Source organism: Ciconia boyciana, chromosome 25, assembly GCF_034638445.1.
Source record: "Ciconia boyciana chromosome 25, ASM3463844v1, whole genome shotgun sequence".
Taxonomy (NCBI): domain Eukaryota; kingdom Metazoa; phylum Chordata; class Aves; order Ciconiiformes; family Ciconiidae; genus Ciconia; species Ciconia boyciana.
In genome coordinates, this window is record NC_132958.1 from 5,865,356 (window position 1) to 5,883,962 (window position 18,607).

The window sequence follows — 18,607 nt, forward strand, 5'->3', positions numbered from 1 at the left end:
CCCACCTCGGGGCCCCTCGGTCCCAGCTGACCCCCAGGGAGAAACGCAGGGGAGCAGGCGCGGACAGCACCGGCACCGTGTCGCTGCAGCCCTGCGCTTTCCCGTGCTGCAATGGCAGCAGCACCCACTGCAGGGAGGGGACCGATCTGCTGGGGGGCAAAGGCAGCACCGCACTGAAACGCGGGGAAATGGCAGCGTCCCTCGCCAGGTCCCTCAGCCTCATTCCATCCATCTCTGGCCGGACAGTGGCATAAGCCTCGCCAGCATTAACCGCCCAGCCGGCAGGGAGTTTTGCTCCTGTGCACGGCAATTAGGTCAGAAGCCCGCAGACCCTCGTTGCAAGGAGGTCTAATTACCCTCCGTGCAGCACCATCCGCTCTGCCTCCCTGGGGGTGGGTGCGTGCAGCCACGGGGAGAGCACGGCTGGTGCTCCAGTGCGGGCACGCTACTGGCACACCACTCGCTACTGCCAATTAAAACCATCATTACGGTCTTGCACTTTGTTTGGCACTGGGAATTTTTATGACACCGTCAGCTCACGTTCGGTCATTAGGCAGTTTGCTGGAGACGCAGAGAGACCCTTAAGTGACGCAAAACATGGCTTAGGGAGTTTCACTCCCTGCCACAGAGCGCTTACTTCTGCAGCGGCTGCTTTGGATGTGGCTCCCATTAATTTATTTTGGCTGTGCTGGGCATGTTGTTAGCGCATGCATCAGCAGCACCTCATGCGAGCGCAGGGCTGAGGATACAGTTCGTACGTGATGGAGCGTAATTCGCTCCTGCGGGGACAAAGCTCCTCGGGCCCCGCGCAGCCTGGCAGAGCTGCAGGCAGCTCCCAGAGCCACCAACGCGCATCTGCCCGGCGGGGGCCGTACCTGGCCCTGCGGCAGCTGCAGGTCTGTGCTGTGGTGTGGGGTCCATGCTGCACTCACGGTGTGCAGGGCTCTGCAGCCTCCAGCGAGACACGGATGGTCCCGCGGTCTTGCACGGTTCCTGCAGAACAAGCACAGCACGCAGGACGTGAGTTTGGCATTGCCAGGATCCTGGGGAAACCCAGCTGCAGAGATGGCGTCCCTGTGCTGCCGCCAGCCCAAAGCACCCCGGGCCGCTTCGATGCAGCCTCCCACGGGAGCCTGGAGCATCCCTGCCGCTCCGAGGGGAGGTCCCGGGGGGACACAGCTCACAGCCCCTGCCTGCAGCAAGGGAGCTTCCCGGAGCCTTCCCCATAGGTGGACACCCGGGGGATGGAGATCAGTGTTTGCTCTGTGACAACGCCTTATCAGCAACCTTTAAACGTGTTTGCTCGGACACTCCGGCCATTGGGCGGCCGAGCCCTGGCTCCCCCAGGACAAGGTACGCTCCCGTGGCCGGGGTCACGGTGCTGGCTCAGCACATACTGGGAGTGGGGCAGCCGGCGCGTCTCCACCGAGCCAGAGCACGCCCCGACCTTGCGGCCAGCGGTGGCGATGGAGGCTGCCGACGGCACGGAGGAGACCCCGCTGCCTCTGGCGCTGACCAGGTTTCAGCTCTCCGAGGAGTACGGCTTCCTTCTTCCCGATCCTCTGGTAGGAGACGGCTGTGCCACCGCGTCTGCGTGCTACAAGAGACAGAGAACAGAAAAATAGAGGGGTTGGTGAGCGGTTTTCTGGTTGGGTTTCAATTTAACACTGCTCTGTAACAGTTTATAAAAAGCATTGAGGAAGGCACGTGCTATTTTGGCTTAGACAGTTTCATAGGACAAACCTCTTGCTTTAAAAATGATTAAACTGGCTGCAGCAAGTGGCACAGGGGAGAGGAGAAGGAGCTTTGCAATTCACACATTGGCCTTGCCTTTACGGGATTTCAGGGAGTACGGGGCGAGCAGTCAGGCTGCAGCTCTCCCGTGCTGAAAGCGGTGCCATTTATCACTGGGCTCACTTCACAGTGGGAGCACTCGGGGACAGGCAGATACTTGTTTATCATCCATTAATTCACAATTACACAGGCTGGTATTACAAGAGGGGGGACCAGACACAAACCATTAGCGCGATGTGCAAGGCTGGAGGGATGCTGGCAGCCCGGGCTGGCGGCGTCCGCTCCGCTCCCTTCCCTGCAGTCTCGAGCGCAGCCCTGCCAGTGCCCCAGGAAAACCTTTGCAAACGCAACGGCGTGGGACGGCAAAGGGCCCCCCCGTCCTCCCCGGCCGGGCAATGTCCGGCACAGCCCTCCCCGGGGCTGCCCAGCCCCAGCAGCGAGTCATAGCCCTGCTCCGGCCCCCCCGTGCGTCCCCCAGCTGCCATCGCTCCCCTGATTCCCTTTTCTCCCCGGGCTGTGTGGCTCTTCTGCGTTACAGCCAGAGCAGGGTCTGGAGCAGGAGAGCTGGGGTGCTGCCTCTCAGCTGGCCTCGATGCCAAAGGGTTTACCCAGGGCTGGACTTACCTCCGAGCCCTCTGTTCCCTCCTGCTCCTCCCCCAGCACCCCCGGTACTCCAGCACGGGGTTGCCCTCCCACCCCAGGGCAGAACGGCTCCGTCCACCTTTGCAGCGACTCCCTGAGGGTCCTGCTGGTCCCCAGAGCTGCATCGGTGCAGGACCACTTTGGCCGTCCCAGAGCTGCATCGGTGCAGGACCACTTTGGCCGTCCCGCTGCACCCCACCCATGGGTGCGCAGAGGACATGCTCCCCTCCGCCCCCAAGCCTGGTGGCCAGGGGCCAGGGCAGCCAGCCCAGCTCTCTCAACCCGCTCATCACCTCTAAGCCCCGTGACTTCTTGGCGCTGGCGCCGGCAGCACCATGTTTGCTGTGACCTGTCCCCCTCAGCTGCCACCTGCCCACGCTGGGATGCTCCGGGTCCCGTTTCTCACAACCTCTCGCTGTTTCACAAAGGATGGCACGGCAGCACAGCACTGAAGCCTCCTCTTTAGGGAAGGGGGCTGCACTCTCCCCCGAGCCTGTCCCTGCTTCTTGCATGGCTCCATGGCCAGCTCTGCTGAGCCCAGATTTAACCCCTGGACACATCTTCTCCTGCCTCAGTCCCGAGCTGCGCAGGAACCGGGGGGAGAGCAGAGACACGGCCTTGCAACACCCTGTGCTGCCTGTCTCTGTGCATTAACAGCCCTCCCTCTCGCCTCTCTCTACCAAGACAGAGCTGCCGGCGCCCTACGGTCCCTGGATGGAGATTGCCCATGACCTGCCTCAGCTGATCGCGAGCCGTCAGCTCCGCTCACAAGTTCACCAGGTACCTGTGTTATCTCTCCTGGTTTGAGCGTTTTCAAACCTTGGTCTGACACAGCAGTGTCCGCTGAACGCATGGAAAAGCAAACCAACAGCAAAGCCGTGTCCTCAGCAAGGACTCACGCAGACAGGACTAATAGCGTGCAAAAGTATTTGCGCAGTATTTGCTACTACCGTGCAAAATTCTGTGCCTTAACCTTGGCACAGAAATAACTCCTACGGCAGATCCTAGGTCGCACCAGCCAGCCGAGGCAGCGAGGGCTGGAGCGTGGTGTGCGGTGGCAGGGAAAACCCTCTAGATGTCACGAGAGCCACGGCTCGTCCCGGCTGCGCTCCCCGCCGAGCAGCCCGGGCGCTCCATGAGCCCCAAAGCCCGGGTGGACCCCACCGGCACGCGGGGATCGGCCGCTCCCGCATGCATCCCAGCACAAGGGAGAGGGACACCTTTTTGAGTAAAATCCTGCGATTTACTGTCCGTGCTCACAAGCCACCAACAGCGAATCAGCAGCAAATCCCGCAGGGGTGGGAGGGAACGGAGGCTTGCGGGGAGAGGGCAAAGGGAGGGAGAGGAACTGGGAGGGTCTGTCCCCGGCTGGCGGGGCAGCTCCCCACCGCAGGGGACCATTGGCAGCGCCTGCAGTGCCCCTCGCTTCCAAGGGTCTCCCTGGCAGATGCCGCAGCTGAGCGCCCGGCACCTCCGAGGGCGCGAGGAGCTGCACTTGGCGCATCTGGTGCTCAGCTTCATCACGATGGGCTACCTCTGGCAGGAGGGCGAGGAGGGCACCGTGAAGGTAAAAGCAACATGGAGCCGGTTCACCTGCTCCTTGGGATCGGGGCGCTGATGCTGCTCCCCTGGGACTCATCCCATGGGAGCAAAGCCCCGTTCCTGAGGCTGCAGCAGGAGCATGACCCCTCCTGCCTGGTTGGATGCCCGTAGACGGGCACCTTTCACCAGCCTGACAGTGTCCCCGTCTTCTCCTGTGTTTTGTGCCCTTCAGGTCCTGCCCCGAAATCTCGCTGTCCCCTTCTGGGACGTCTCACAGGCCCTCGGCCTTCCCCCCATCCTCAGCCACGCGGACTTTGTGTTGGCCAACTGGAGGAGGAAGAACCCCAACGGGTAAACGGGCAAACACGGGCGGAACGAGCACGGCTCTTCCCGTGGTCGGGGCAACGGCAATGAGCCTGAGCAGGTCCGGTCCAGCACAACGGGGACAAGTGGTTGCCAAACCACTCCTGTTCTGCCAAAAACCATTGAAAAAACCATCACTGGGGACCTGTGTCATGGAGAAGGTCTGGGGAAGGGTCTTGCTGGGCGGGGAGGACAGCACTCTCTGGGGCTGCCGGCTCTGCAGCCGGGGGTGCAGACATGGGCACCCAGTGGGGAACCGGGTGCCTCTGGGAGCGTCGTCCCCAGGGGTCGGCGCTTCCCACGGGCCAGCGAGCTCACAGCCCATTGCTGAACGATTTATAACGTCTCTCTTTCTCCTTTTCTTGTGCATTTGTTGGCAATAACCGGCATGCCTTCAGGACTCTGGAAATTGAGTAAGTATTTAAGATGCTTATTTATTTTCGAGCTGTATTAGTTTTGTTTGAATTGGCTTAGCACTCCAACACTGCAGGGCTCTGCTTAGGTTGAACCTATCTCTTGATATATGAGCACAACAAAAACAGCTCAGTCTTTGGCACGCATATGCCACTGCAACAACAGCAAAGTGCCGTGACCACGGCTGAACCGTGGGCTGCTCTAGTCCACGCAGAGCCTGGCTGTCATGGGCCAGTGAGTGCATGGGGAGGGTCGCGGATCCCTCAGAACCAGAGCAGTCCCTCTCCCCTTTTGCTCTGTGCCAGCTCGTCTCTGCCTGGGGTGCAGATAAGAGGCTCTGCAGCCGGGAGGGTTTTGTTCCAAGGGCTCAACGGGCCCTGGGGTGTGCAGGGGAATCCTGAGCAAGTGCCCTCCTAACCCCCCCACGCTCGCCCGCTCCGCCGGTTGCCCCCGCAGGAACCTGGACACCATCATCTCGCTGCCCGGGGGAGAGAGCCAGCGAGGCTTCATCCTCGTCACCCTCCTGGTTGAGAAGGCGGCTGTGCCTGGGATTAAGGTAGGGTACTGCCGTGCCCCGTAGCTCTTTGCTCGCCAGGAAAGCGCCCGCAGGCACACACCCAGGAGGCGTACCCATCCCCTGCACGCTTGCTCGCGGGCTGGGGGAAGGGGCAGAGCTGGCGTGGGTGGCTGCGGGTATCCAGAGCCGCTGTACACAGACATCTCAGCCTCCTCAACACTTCGTGCTCTCCCTCTTCTCCTCTCCTCTCGCAGGCCATCGTCCAGGCCGTTCGTGCCATCCTGCGGCTTGATGAGGAGAGCCTGCACAAAGCCCTGCAGGAGCTGGCGGAGGCCATCAGGGACATGAGCAAGGCTTTGAAACGGATGCACGGTAACAGCAGCCTTCAGCTGGAGGGCAGCTCGTGTCCTCACATCGCTGTGCACGCTTTAGTTCATCAGATGCACTAGCGTAAACACACTCGCACTTGGCCCGTAAAGCATCTCTGGAGGGACGGAGCAGGAGGAGGCAGGAGCAAGTCAGGGGAAGCTCAGTGCTCCCAGGATGACAGATGGGGTTTGAGCACCCAAACGGGCCTGGGGTAGAAGCGTGGGGTGTTTCGGGCTGAGCAGCGATGCTGTGCTGCACACAGCGGTGCCCCAGGGAGCGCGGCCGGGGGAAGCCCACCGCGGGGAGGGGGCACCAGCACCGTGCAACGTGCCGGCCCCTCCTGCCAGGTCCTTCCCGGAGCACAGATTTGGGTCGCCTTGGCTGCGGCGGGGGGGAGCACTGCCACATGGGAAACGCCGATGCAGAGGGAACTGATTGCCTTTTGCCCGCAGTAACAACTATGATCTGATTTCCTCTAGACTATGTGGATCCAGCAGTGTTTTACACTGTGATCCGGATCTTTCTCTCCGGGTAAGTGCGGTGCCTTTCCCTCCAAAGCCACTGTGTCGGCAGCTCCGGGGGAGCAGGGCATGCGCTGGGAAGGGGCAGCCCGGATGGGGCACGGGGTCCCCGGGGTGGGGAAGGAACCGGCGCTGTGTCCGGCAGCGGTGGCCCCGAGGGCAACGCGGTCCTGCCGCCCTCGAGGGAGGGAGTTCCCAGGCGCTTGATCTGCCCGTGCGGAGCCGGGGCCACTGGGCAAGGACACGGCAGAAGGGCTGGGGTCTGCCCCTCTCCCCGCTTCTCTCCCTCCCGCACTTCAGCTTAGCCCCCGCACAGTCTCTGTGCCGCAACAGCCGTAATTGTGCAGAAATTAATAATTCCTGCTCTTGGCCCCAACAGCGATGACAGGAGAAAACTGATTTCTCTTTACTTCGCACGCTGTACACACAAAGCTACAAAGCCGAGTGGGGTCTCTTCCCCCTGCGTGTTAAGGAAACATCTATAACAAGCCTCTTGCTGTTGCTCCATTACAATTCCATTAATTAAAAAAAAACAATCCCCCCCCAAATACTGAAAGAAGTCAGTTGGGCAAGGCAGAAACACAGCCATGAGAGCCCAGCGCTGCGGGTTTGCCATGCCTCATTGTCCCTGCCGGGCTGCGAGCATCCCCAGCTGCTCCGCTCCTGGGCTTCTCAAGGGGGTTTCTATTTTTGTTTCTCTTCAGCATATCTCAGCATTCCTAAGTCAAAAGGCTCCATGCATCCTGATTAGGTTTCTCTCATTTTTTATCCAAACTGACCTTGTCTTGATGGTCATCTGCCTGGAAAAACATGCCTTTTAAATTCCCTTCTGCTTATAAGAACTTCCCACTAGTAAAGGTTACTATAAATACATCCCTGGGAGAGCTAAAAATATTACATATTTGATAATGAATCTATTTTCTCTGCATTTTGTGCAAAATCTGCTCCAGCCGTCAAACAGCCTTAGCAGCCAGCACCGAAAGCTTCATGAAATGGTGCATTCTTCAGAAGGTCAAGAGATATTTTTGTGCCAGGCACATTATCTCTCTGAAATTATAACTCCTCTTTCCATTTGGGAGCGAGCATTTATCCATTTTTGCACAACAGGCACATAAAGCCAGATGACAGGGGCTGTGAGTTAATGGTGTCCGGGGGGGGAGGCACCCGGTTCCTGGGCCTGCCGAGGACGAGCAGCTTTATGAGAGGGAGGAAATCACATTACAGGCTTGTTCTCTGCTGAAATAAATAAAGGCAGGCTGTTCTGCACTGTCTTTAAAGACATCTCAAGAGTAACAAGAACAGAGAAAAATCCAAACTTAAAGGGCTCAGAAGAGCATTTGGGCGACTCTGTCTGCCGTAGAGGCAACCCGACTTCTCCTAACGGCCACTGGGATTTCAAGGAATTAATGTTAGGTGCCACTATTGCCCAGACAAGTGCCCCCTCCCCTCTTGCACACCCAAAGCAGCTCTGCATGTGCAAACCGCCATGCGGCACCGGCCCAAGCCAGGACCCGAGTCGGAGATGGAGGTACAGCCACGGCGCAGGGCAGCTTGGCCCGGGACCACGCCATGGGGTGCTCACCAGTGGGCCGCAATCCCATAGAACGATCCCTAGCTCCTAGGCAAAGGATAATTAAGGATTTCTCCCTACACCCACAACCTTGTCGTGCGCCTCGACACAGCGTTTGATTTCCGAGTTTATCTCGCATTTGAGGACAGCTGACAAGGCTGAGCGAGGAGGAGGAGATCCATGGGCCGGGTCAGGAAGGTTTCGCTCAATCTTGCCAGCCAGGGTCCCTTCTCGCAGGCCCCCCCGTTACTAGCCGTCCCGCGGCCGCTCCCTGCCTGACTGCCGTGTCTTCCCACTCAGCTGGAAAGATAACCCCGCCATGCCGGACGGGCTGATATACGAAGGCGTATCTGAGGAGCCCATGGCGTACTCGGGAGGGAGCGCGGCACAGAGCACCGTCCTTCACGCTTTTGATGAGCTGCTGGGGATTCGCCATAGCGAGGAGAGCAGTAAGTCACACACTTTTCCTTTTTCCTAATCAAATAAGGGGCAGGGGGAGAACCGAGCCAGAGCGATTTCCACGGCTGTGCCCAGCTCTGCCAGTCGACAGGACACGCGCCCATCTTGCCCTCGCAAAACCCTCGCAGAGCCTGGCTGGGACAAGGCTCTGCCCAGTTCCTTAGGGAGGAAGTCTATAAACGAGGCTCTGGCAGGCGCTTCCTCGCTGCTATAAATTCCCAGATGGACAGATTTTGCTTTTTGCGTGTCAACTTTTTACTGAGGTTATATATGGGTGCAGAGATGACGGAGCAGAGCACGCCAGCATCCTGCCAGTAATTTAGCACATCCATTCACATAGCTTCGCGTTAGTCTGGCCCACAACAGAATATATTTATCAGAAATTAGCAAAACCACTCTAATAGCAAAAAAAATCCCCAAACAACCTGAAACCAAAAGGCTGAGAGCAAGGGCTAAAACCTGCCTTTTAGGGTTAAGACCAGCCCTAACGGAGCATTGACCTAATATGGGTTTTTTTCTCAATTAATTGGAGGCACCGAGTCAGAACAGAGGCGGCCGGGCAGGCTGTCGGGTACCACCAGCGCAGTGGTCCCTGCAGACCGCGCCAGCACCAGTGCTCCAGTCTGGCCACTCTCGGAGAGCGTTAGGGTGCTTTAACCCACTCGCCCGCAATTTATTTCTTCCTTTGCTGGTGTCCTGCAGCTGCCTTCCTGCACAGGATGAGGGACTACATGCCCCCGCCCCACAGAGCCTTTGTGGAAGAGATCCACCGTGCCCCCTCCCTGAAGCAGCACGTGCTCTCCTCCGGAGACGCACGGCTCTGCGCGGCTTTCAACCAGTGCATCTCTGCGCTCGCAGACTTCAGGTCCTACCACATCACCATTGTCACCAAGTACATCACCGTCGCGGCGGCCAAAGCCAAGGCCAGGCGGGCAGAGCCGGGCGACAGGGCTGGCCCCTCCGCAGGGAAGCCTCCGTCCGCACTGGAGGCCAAAGGGACAGGCGGGTCCCACATCTTCAGCTTCCTGAAGAGCGTCAGGGACACCACCAGGGAAGGGATGATAAGTGCCTGACTTGCCCTGAGGCTTTGCAAGGCACTGCTCAAAGCGGGTGCAGGAGGCCAAACGGCTCGGGTGCCTGTCTGCAGCGCACGAGCCAAAATCCGACTGCAGCGACCTTCACCCAAAACCTCCTCTCAGCAGCACCCTTCCCGCTCGCGCACGTCTGGGACATGGGGAACACACTGGGTTGTTGAAGGAGGAGAGCACTGCTGCTGATAACCCCTGAAAGGGACACAGTGAGCGCAGCACCCTTCCTCGGCTCTGGGATGGGCGCAGCACCCTTCCTCGGCTGTGGGATGGCCGCAGCGCCCTTCCTCGGCTCTGGGATGGGCGCAGCCCCCTTCCTCGGCTCTGGGATGGGTGCAGCACCCTTCCTCGGCTCTGGGATGGGCGCAGCACCCTTCCTCGGCTCTGGGATGGGCACAGCATCCTTCCTTCCTCGGCACCGGGAAGGGCACAGCACCCTTCCTTCCTCGGCACCGGGAAGGGCACAGCACCCTTACTCGGCTGTGGGATGGCCGCAGCGCCCTTCCTCGGCTCTGGGATGGGCACAGCACCCTTCCTCGGCACCGGGATGGGCACAGCACCCTTCCTTCCTCGGCACCGGGAAGGGCCGTGCCCGTCCAGGCCCTGCTTGCTGGCTCCCACCAGGCTCACTCCCCGCCCCACGCGGGGCTGGGGCTGCGGCTCCGCGGCGGGGCTGCAGGCGGGCCGGGCCGGGCCGGGCCGGGCCGGGCCGGGCTACAGCGCTAATAAAGCAATAACGGAGCCGTTCCCGGCCCAGCCGTGCCGCCGGCGCCTCTGTCCGTCGCGAAGCCGCGTCCCCGGCCGGGCCGTCGCGACATCCCGGCGCTCCTCCGTCGCGACATCCCGGCGCTCCTCCGTCGCGAGGTGGCGGCAGAAACCCGCTTTTGGCGGGGCGGCAGCGGAGGAAGGGGCCGGTAAACCGACGCCCTGGCCGGATTCGGGAGGGCTGCGGGGGGCTGCGGGGTGCAGCGGGTCGCAGGACGGGGTTTCCCGCAGCCAAGGCTTTGGCACCAGACACGGCTCCTCTCCCCCACCGATCCCCTCATTTTAACACCCGGGCACCGCACGTTTCTGACGTGCCCAGGGCTGTCAGGCCCCTCTGGGTCCCAAAACAAGGCAGCCTCAAGCCGGCAATGCTCATCAGCCCTTTCAGCCTGGTCCTGATACTTGGGCTGGTAACGACCAGCAGCCCAGTCTAAAAGTCGGACTCAGAGCTGCCTGGCATTTCACTATTGCTTGTTTCCGTACAAGCCAGTTTTGTCTGCTGAAATGCCTGCTCCCGGTTGGAATAACAGGCAGAGATCTTTGCTGTGTCTGCAGCAGGACCACAATTACTCACAGGGGAAGTCTGCTGCTGAACACCCCTCTCCAGTCACGGGAATGATGCTAAGTCACTCAAACCCAGCCGAGAGGGGAAAGGGGACGAGAGAAGTGAGCAGAGATGCGTGGGGAGAGCGTGGGGTGTCAAGGAGGCTGCTGTTTGCTTGCAGATGCTGCATCAGGGCCTCAGGTTTTACTCCCCATTGCCAGCTTCGCTGCAGCTCCCGACTTACTAAGAGTTCAGGATGTCACAGGGGCAAAGCTGCAACGTTTGGGCACACACGGGATTCAGTTTCTTAAGTCTCTGTGAGCAACATCGTGCTGTGGCAGGGGACGCGGGTACATACGGTTTCCTCCAGGGGCCAGCAAGGGAAAAACGCCTCCGACAAGCCCATGGTCCTCACCAGGTATCTGCAGCAGACCAACACCCAGCCTGACGCCGGGTTCAGCCCAGGACCTAATATACAGGCTCCTACGATACAGACAGGGCAGCAGACGAAGCAAGCCCAGCAAACAACCCTGCAGCTCGGCAAAGCTGCCAGGGCTCCCGACTGCTCCCCCGCGCATCGCTTCCTCGCCCGAGGCTGCGGGATGGGGCTCGCCTCCCCCCACCGTGCTGGGATGGGTGGGCAGAGCTTTGCGCGAAGAGCAGTGCTAAAGCTTTTTTCATAATGCCAGGTGCCCTTTTACAGCGAGAGAGCACCCCCAAATTCCTTGGAATCGGCACCTTCAGGGAAATCAGGCCATATGCCTCTGTGTTTTGCCTGCCCAGGTTTTGCTGGCACGGCCACTAGAGACAGGTTTCACACCCAATCAGTGTCTTGGTGCAAAAATAGCTCTGGCAGTGCCACTTCTCCTGCACTATCAGAAGAGAGTCAAGGTCCTTTGAAATGAGGCTTCGTTCCCGTAAGGGCAACAAAAAGCTCAGCACACAGCAGCTTGAACTATTAAAGCTCCTTGCTGAATTTTATTTTGTGCCCTCTTTTGAAAGGCAGTCTTAAAACTGGGGCTTAGGAGAAGATATCTTCAGTAAACAACCTACGGGAACGTCAGCACCTTTAAATCTTTGCCTGGCAGCCCTCATTCCACTCGATCGTCATTTCTGAATAGCTGCTGCCTATTTTATGTAGGAAATATCTCATTCTGATGATTGTCTTGGTCTATTACATTTCAGACCATTTCAGGAAAACAGCAAACTTAGAGGGGGGAGCGGGAAATCACTCTGGCTAAATGAAAAATGCACTCAGGACTCGCAGGGAGCTGGTGCAGGCTGGCACTGCAGGGGAGACGCGTGGGCTCCTGGTGCGCCGTGAAGTGCCCGAACCCACGCTGCTCAGCAGCGATGCCAGCAGCAGAAAGGGGCAACGGGCCCCGGGGGGTTTTGTTCCTGCTGCAAACCCTCGCGGAGCCCCGGGGCTCTGCCCCGCACGTGCTGCCCCGGGCTGGCAGAATCACAGCAACCCACCAACTCGGGAGGAAGGAGGGCAGATTTGTGCCGCTTTGGAAGAGAAAAGGGGAGTTGGGAAACTGGAGGAGAGATGCCGGAGGGCTCTGGAGAGCCAAGGGGGTACCCTGCACCAGCGGGCACGCTCCCCTTCAACACACAACTTTTGGGGGATGAGGAAGGTGCCTAAAAACTGCACAGAAACAGTCAGACCACGGCGTTCCCAGGTAGGCAAACTACATAGCAAGGGCTCACCACATCTGAGTTCACTTTAGCAAATGCTTTGTGAGACGCATCCGGCAACAGCACGCGCATTAATCAGATTCAGCTCCTTTAAAGTCGGGTTCAGGGAGGATCCTGCCGCACTCACGGCACCCAGACAGTGACGCACAGTGATGCACAGGCCCTTCCCGTCTTTCCTCTTGACAGGCTGGGACAGCTGCTTCACGAGAGCTTTGATTTCTCTCTGTTTCCAAACCACTGCTGTCTAATATTGATCACAAGATGCAGACATCTAAGGTCTCAGGTGCATTACGACTGGAAGCACATTGCATTTAAATAATTTATGCCTACACCTAAAAATGCCACAATATGTTTGAGCATAACACGGTGCTTGGCATTCATTTTGTGTGCCGCCGCCAGGAACCGCACTGCGATGGACTGCCCGCAGCCACGCAGCGGGACGGGGCTGCGGACCGAGGTCCCGCTCTGCCCTGAAGGATTTGTTTCGGCAGGCGCTGGGGGAGCCCGGGACGAGCCCAGCCACAGCTCTCCATCACCTTTACCGAGCCACAGGTGTAGCAGCAATGTTCGGTCTCTGCTGCTCTGGTCCACTGAGCCCTGTTTCGAGCCCACAGCCTTTCCCCAGCCAGCAGCCAGCCCTTGTGGCGTGGCACTGCCCTTCTGCCACTGAGAGCAATACCAAGAGCAAAGGAAATTCGGAAAGAGAGCTGTGCCCTGGTCACAGCCCAGACCCCAGATGGGACAACATGAGCCCACGGGACACCCGAGACACCCTGCACTGCTGCCTGCAATGGGACGGGCAGGGTTAAGCCCATTTCTGCAGCTCTTTAATAAAGTAAAAGTTTTTTCAGCAAGGGGAAAAAAGCAAAAGAGCAGGCGCACACACACACAGAGACAGACCCCCCCCTTCCAGAGCTGCTGCCCCCCAGACCTCGGGTCCCAGAAGCACTTCTCCGCAGTTAGGCTGGGACGGCACTATCGGCCCAGGCTCCACACGAATGAGAACGGGATTTTGCAGCACCTCCCCGAACCCGGCAGCATCTGCCGGCTCAGCCAGGACAGACACCTGCCAGGGAGCTGATGCAAAACCAAGAGGGATGTCGCAGCCCTCAGCCACGACCAGAACAGCAGCTACAGCCCCAAATCAGCACCACCCACACAGAAAACTCTCTTATCACTGCAAACAGAGGCCTGCCCCTGCAGCGCTGATGCACACATTTCCATTGCGAATCATCTGCAGCTCGGGAGCCGCCCGGCAGCCCCCGCACGGCACTCCCAGCCCCGCTCTGGGGTGCCCACCTTCTTCTTGACTCCTTGTTACCCCCTTTTATTAAGCAGAGATTTCCCCCCGTGATGTCTGATGGTCAGACCTGTGTGATGGAGAAGGAAGCCCGGCGCACACCCGAGGTGGCGGGAGGAGACCTCTCCTGGGCACACCTTCGATGCCACCAAACCTCACGAGAGCCCCGCTCGGCCCTGGGACCTGCCCGCAGCACGGCGGCCAGGTCTGCCCACCAGCCCTGCCGGCCGGGCTCCCCTCCGCTCCCTGTGCCGTGCCCAGCCTGGCAGCCGCCATCCCACCCCCGCTACTTACTCAGACTTTCCGTCCTTCTCCTCAATGGCTTTGGCCTCTGGTTCCCTCCTCGCCTTGCCTGGGTCTCACCCAGGTCACCTTCCACTGCGGCAAATCTGTGCAAAAGTTCCTGAGATGCCTCTGGGTGCTCGCGGCCGCTTTCCCGGTGGCCGGGCTGCCGGCCCCTTTCCCCAGGGCGTCTCACAGCCCTCTGGCAGACACAGCCAAGCGCTTTGCTGTGACTCCTGCTACTGCTTTTGTCCCCGTGAATATTTGAAATTGAACAAGAATACAAACATTTGGATTCTAGACACTTCCCTACCCCGACCTTATTTATCATACTTGGCTCTGTTCCTGGAACCGGGGCCAGAAGAGGCTCCAAACGATTTAGGTTGTTTAATATGCTGTGCATAGATCAGTCTCACTCTCCCCTCTAGCCACAGGTTTCCCTTTGTGGTTTGCTGCACATTTATTATGTCCATCAATATCCAAGTAATTAAAATCCCCCATTATCCGGGTCCTGGCGGCCTTATGAGCTCCTCATAAGCTATAAAACGTTTGACGATCAACCCTCCTTAAGTGCCTGGGAGGTCTGCAGCCCCATCTCAGGATCCCCTGCCTGCTGTTACAACCCTGAAGGTCCCATCGAAACCGCCGCCTGCTCCAGCCCGAAGTGTGTCTGCCATTCTTCTCCACGCCTTCCTGTTCTGTGCCAGGATTGCTCATTTTTATCCTCATCTTTCTCTATCTGCTGGCAAGCTTATCTGAGAGCAACCCCGCCAACTCCTCTTAGCTCACACAGCGGGAGGCCACTACCGGATCTGCCGCATTCCTGAGAGCACCCACAGGCTGCCAGGCTCCGGGCAGTCACATCCCAAATTTTGCCCTGCTGCGCAACCGCTCACCGTACCCTGGAAAAGCAGCGAGCCTCCGGAGCGGCCACACCTGCAGCCCCATCTGTCCCCGCATCGCGGTCAGGGACCATCCCGGGGCTCTTCTGGAGACACCGGCCGGGCGGCCGCTCACGCTGCCCTTCGCGCCCGCGCTCAAACCACCCACAGGGCTCTGCGGAAGGGGCCGCCGGCTGTCCCCGCTCAGCACGTTGCTCCGGGCATGGACATTACGGCACGCCGTGCGGGGCAAGCGGTGTACGCAGCCCCGATGGCATGCCTGTGATGGATGCATACCCACGGGGACAACTTCTCTACAGGCAAGTACTTGTCTCCTAGTTGGGCCCTCCTGTCCTGCACGGCTCGGCCACAGGTCTCAAAGCAATTTATTAATAACAACCGAGTTTGCTTTGCATTTCCCCCTTGGGAGGGACAGGAGGGCACAGAAAAGAATTGCCTTCACCTTCTTTCTGGCACTGCCACTTGCCTGAGACCTGACGTTGCATCGGGTGCATGCCCTGAGCACCATATCCCTCTGAACACTGGACCTGGCAAGAGCACAAGAAATGCAGAGGGCTTTATCTCTGCCCAGGGAATTACTCACCTTGGCAGGAGTGACTGCAGTCCAGATGTGATTAAAGGACATGACTCAAGCCAAAAACTGCTAATTACAGCACAGAAGGAGGAGGATAGAGGAGCTGCTAAATTACGCCTAATATGGAAGGGGAGTTAGGACCAGATTGAAAAGCCATGGCTGCAGAGATGATGAACACGGGGCTGTCCCAGCCTGGGGCCACCGGCACCGCTGTGCTGGGGACATGCTGGACGCAGCACCCCGAGGCAGCCACAGACCTCTTGCCAACATTGTTTTTGTTCTGCAGATTGTATCACCCTGTTCTACTTGCTCTGTCACTCGATTTTGTACGCTCTGCCCAAGCGTCCCTGGGACCTGCCACCCCAAGCCCAACAGCAGCCTGTGAACAAGCCTTGGAGGAACCATCTGTCAGGGAAGGAACGGGTCTGTTTATGCTCCCTGTGTGACCTCCAGTAAATCTCTGGGTTTCTGCCGTGTTTTAGCTTCCCAGCCGTACCAGGCAGGCAAGCATCTCTACCCCGTCTGCTAACGGCACGAGGATCCCTCTCCCGCTCTGCTCCGCTCCGTCCGTGCGGGCTGCATTCACACTCTCCACCACCTCCTGTAGCTGCCTCCGTTTGCTGACACCTAACACTTCCATCTCTTTTGCTGGCTTGTCACTGCAGCATGTGATCTGTACAGATGCAGTGTCAGCGCTGCAGTGGCATTCGGGGGAAGCGACAAGGGACGCGTGCCTGGGGCTGTCACACACAGCCACACGCTCACTCGGCTGCAGCTCCCGGCACCTCATGCTTCTGCCTGCTGGGAAGCTAAGAGGACAGCGTGGCTGGTGTCAGACAAGCGCTGGTCATGGTTTCCCATGGACGGTCGGTGCTGGGAAACAGCATCGGTGTAAAGTGAGTCACCAGATGGAAGGATACCCAGAGGGACCTTTGGGAAAGGGCTTTATTTCAAGCCCTGAAGTCCCAGATGTATGGCCAGCATTTATAAACCATTGCACTGTTAATGCTGTTTGGAAATAAAAGGAACCAGAGACCGAAACATTAGCATTAGAATAAAAACAGCTTTGCATGGGGCAAACACAATCTGGAAACAAGCCAAAGCCAGGCCTTGACAAAGGTCTTTGACCTCCTTTTAGGATTACGAACATCACAGTCACTGCACGCTGCTGCTGCAGCCCCCATTGCCCGCAGCCCTGCACCGAGCTCCCTGCTAGCAACTCGAGTGTCTCAGTGGCAGCCAGGGTTTTATGGGTTTCTGGGACACAGCAAAAATCACTTTCCTCTTCATAAAATGCACAGCAGAAATACAGTGGATGGCGGGACATAGGACTGGGTTTGCAGCATCGTCCTTAGGACACAGGCACCAGGACGAGAGGGGTATGCCGTGCACCTTCCCCTCGTCCACAGACTGGGGGAGCATCGCGTCTGTGGCCTAGAAACATCTTGTGTGTTCAGGGACAAGAAACCAGCAGTGGCGGCTTTAATCCCCCCTTCTGGGCATCCTTTCGCCTGCAGCGAAGCAGGGGAGGAGACGGGGTCCCCGTGCGCCCCGGGGCAGCAGGTCTCCCGTGAGGAGGGGGCGGCCCGGCTCCCTTTGCTCCGGCTGCAGACGCCAGCTCCCCTGTCCCGGCACGTGCCCCCCAGCCGGCCCGGCTCTCCTGGCCATGCACCGCCGCATGCCCGCTGCCGGAGCAGCTCCTGGGCTGGTCACAGCCGAGAGGGGAGGAGATAAAGTCCACAGGCTTCGAGTGCAAGCTCTCTGAGGCTGGGGCTGTCTTTTTCTGTATTTACTTGGAGAAGAGCACAGCAGGTTCCCTGTTTATGACGATGCATTAGAGTAATTTCAATAATAAATACCATGAAGGAAGTGCATTATGATGGGTTTGTGATGAAATATGATGAAATCATGGCCTTTTTTTGCACGTATAATATCAAGAGAGTGTATCTGGCACCCTTGGTGCTGGCTGGAGTGTCTGGCACGAAGACTTGCAATAAAGCAACATCCCCTTCCTTTAGCTCGCCTCTTACTCCGGCTCCACTGGGTTTGCATTTTAGCATTTGAGGGGGTGACGCTGTCGGGACAGACCCCATCTCTGCAAGCCTTTCCTCGTGTGGGAAGCTGTGCCACGTTCGCCGTGCAGACCCGCCGGGTGGTGGTGCAGAGGTGCTGTCCCCAGGGCCCTGACCCAAGCCCCGGCCACGGGGCGCAGGCTCGGTCTAATGAGGGGAAAGCGGGCAGACGGCTGGGAATGATTTCTCTGATGCTTGGAGTGGCCGTCCACGCCAGGAGCCAGGGTTTAATCATGACCCGCGTGGTGGCATGTCGCCGGTGCCACGCAGATGAAGCACTGTGTCTGCCCCAACGCCTGTTTGCGGAGTTAGTCACTGCAGCCCATGGTTGCTAGACCGGGTAAACAAGGGCAAACAAAGGCGCTGGCGTTCCAGGCAGGCATGGTGAGCCCGTGAGGCTCCGTACCCAGCTTCCCAAGAGCTCTGTCAAACCGATTTCTTAGAAAAAAGAAAAAAAGGAAAAAAGGACAAGGCACTGCTATTATTGCAGTAAGAGGCTGTCTCATGCTGGGCTCCACTGCTAAATATATTCTGTTTACTGTACGCAAGAACAGTAGGAAGCCTTCCGAAACGGCACCGGGGTTGCTCCAATGTTTTTCGGCAATCAATCACGCCTAGCTTGAGCCATTTTTATCCTGACACAAATGGAAAATATTTTCCTGGTTTAATTTCGACTGATCAAAGACATTTCCTCAACAGAGAGGAGCCCCATGGCCCTAGGGGGAGAAGTCCCCCAGGGAACTATTTCACTGCGGAGATGCAGAGCACAGCTCGCTCGCAGTGGGATGCCCGGCGAGCAGACAGGGCAAGTCAGGACACGATCCCTGCAAGGCCAGGAGCAGTTAGCAAGGCTATTCCTCCTTTTTCTTCCCAATTAATTTGCTGAACAAGAGACTCGGTGTTTACCTGCGTGCTGGCCAAACACAGCGCCTGAGAGTACCTCGAGGCCATTGCTGCCGCGTGCAGGCGGCAGCGGCGATGCCGGGGCTGGGTGCGTTTGCTCATGGGGACGAGACCCTGGAGCTCTGGGGTTGGACGGCGGCACGTGGGCGAGGGGCGGTGGTGGTGGTGCACATGAGGGCAGGGGCACGGGTCTCCCCCCCGAGCATCCTTCCTCGGGGCAGCTCCCCCCCACCCCATCCCATCCCCCACACGTGGCTGCCCCGAGGTTTGCGGGTGCCTGGGAGGGGG

The 18,607-nt window shown here is 58.7% G+C and overlaps 1 protein-coding gene and 1 long non-coding RNA gene across 2 annotated transcripts; one reads left to right on the plus strand and one right to left on the minus strand.

Moving 5' to 3' along the window:
* Positions 1-558: 558 nt before the first annotated feature.
* Positions 559-14,387, minus strand: LOC140643985 (uncharacterized). The gene is made up of 3 exons (XR_012039706.1): positions 13,881-14,387; positions 1,448-1,597; positions 559-993 (listed from the first exon to the last, which is right to left on the minus strand). It is a non-coding gene; the product is annotated as an uncharacterized lncRNA (long non-coding RNA).
* On the plus strand, positions 952-9,527 carry LOC140643984 (indoleamine 2,3-dioxygenase 2-like). The gene is given in 11 exon segments (XM_072846401.1): positions 952-1,598; positions 1,601-1,633; positions 3,121-3,216; positions 3,884-4,003; positions 4,211-4,329; positions 4,740-4,754; positions 5,212-5,311; positions 5,527-5,644; positions 6,121-6,172; positions 8,033-8,181; positions 8,894-9,527. Coding segments are annotated over 11 exon segments (1,527 nt in total). The 5' UTR covers positions 952-1,244; the 3' UTR covers positions 9,265-9,527.
* Positions 14,388-18,607: the final 4,220 nt, after the last annotated feature.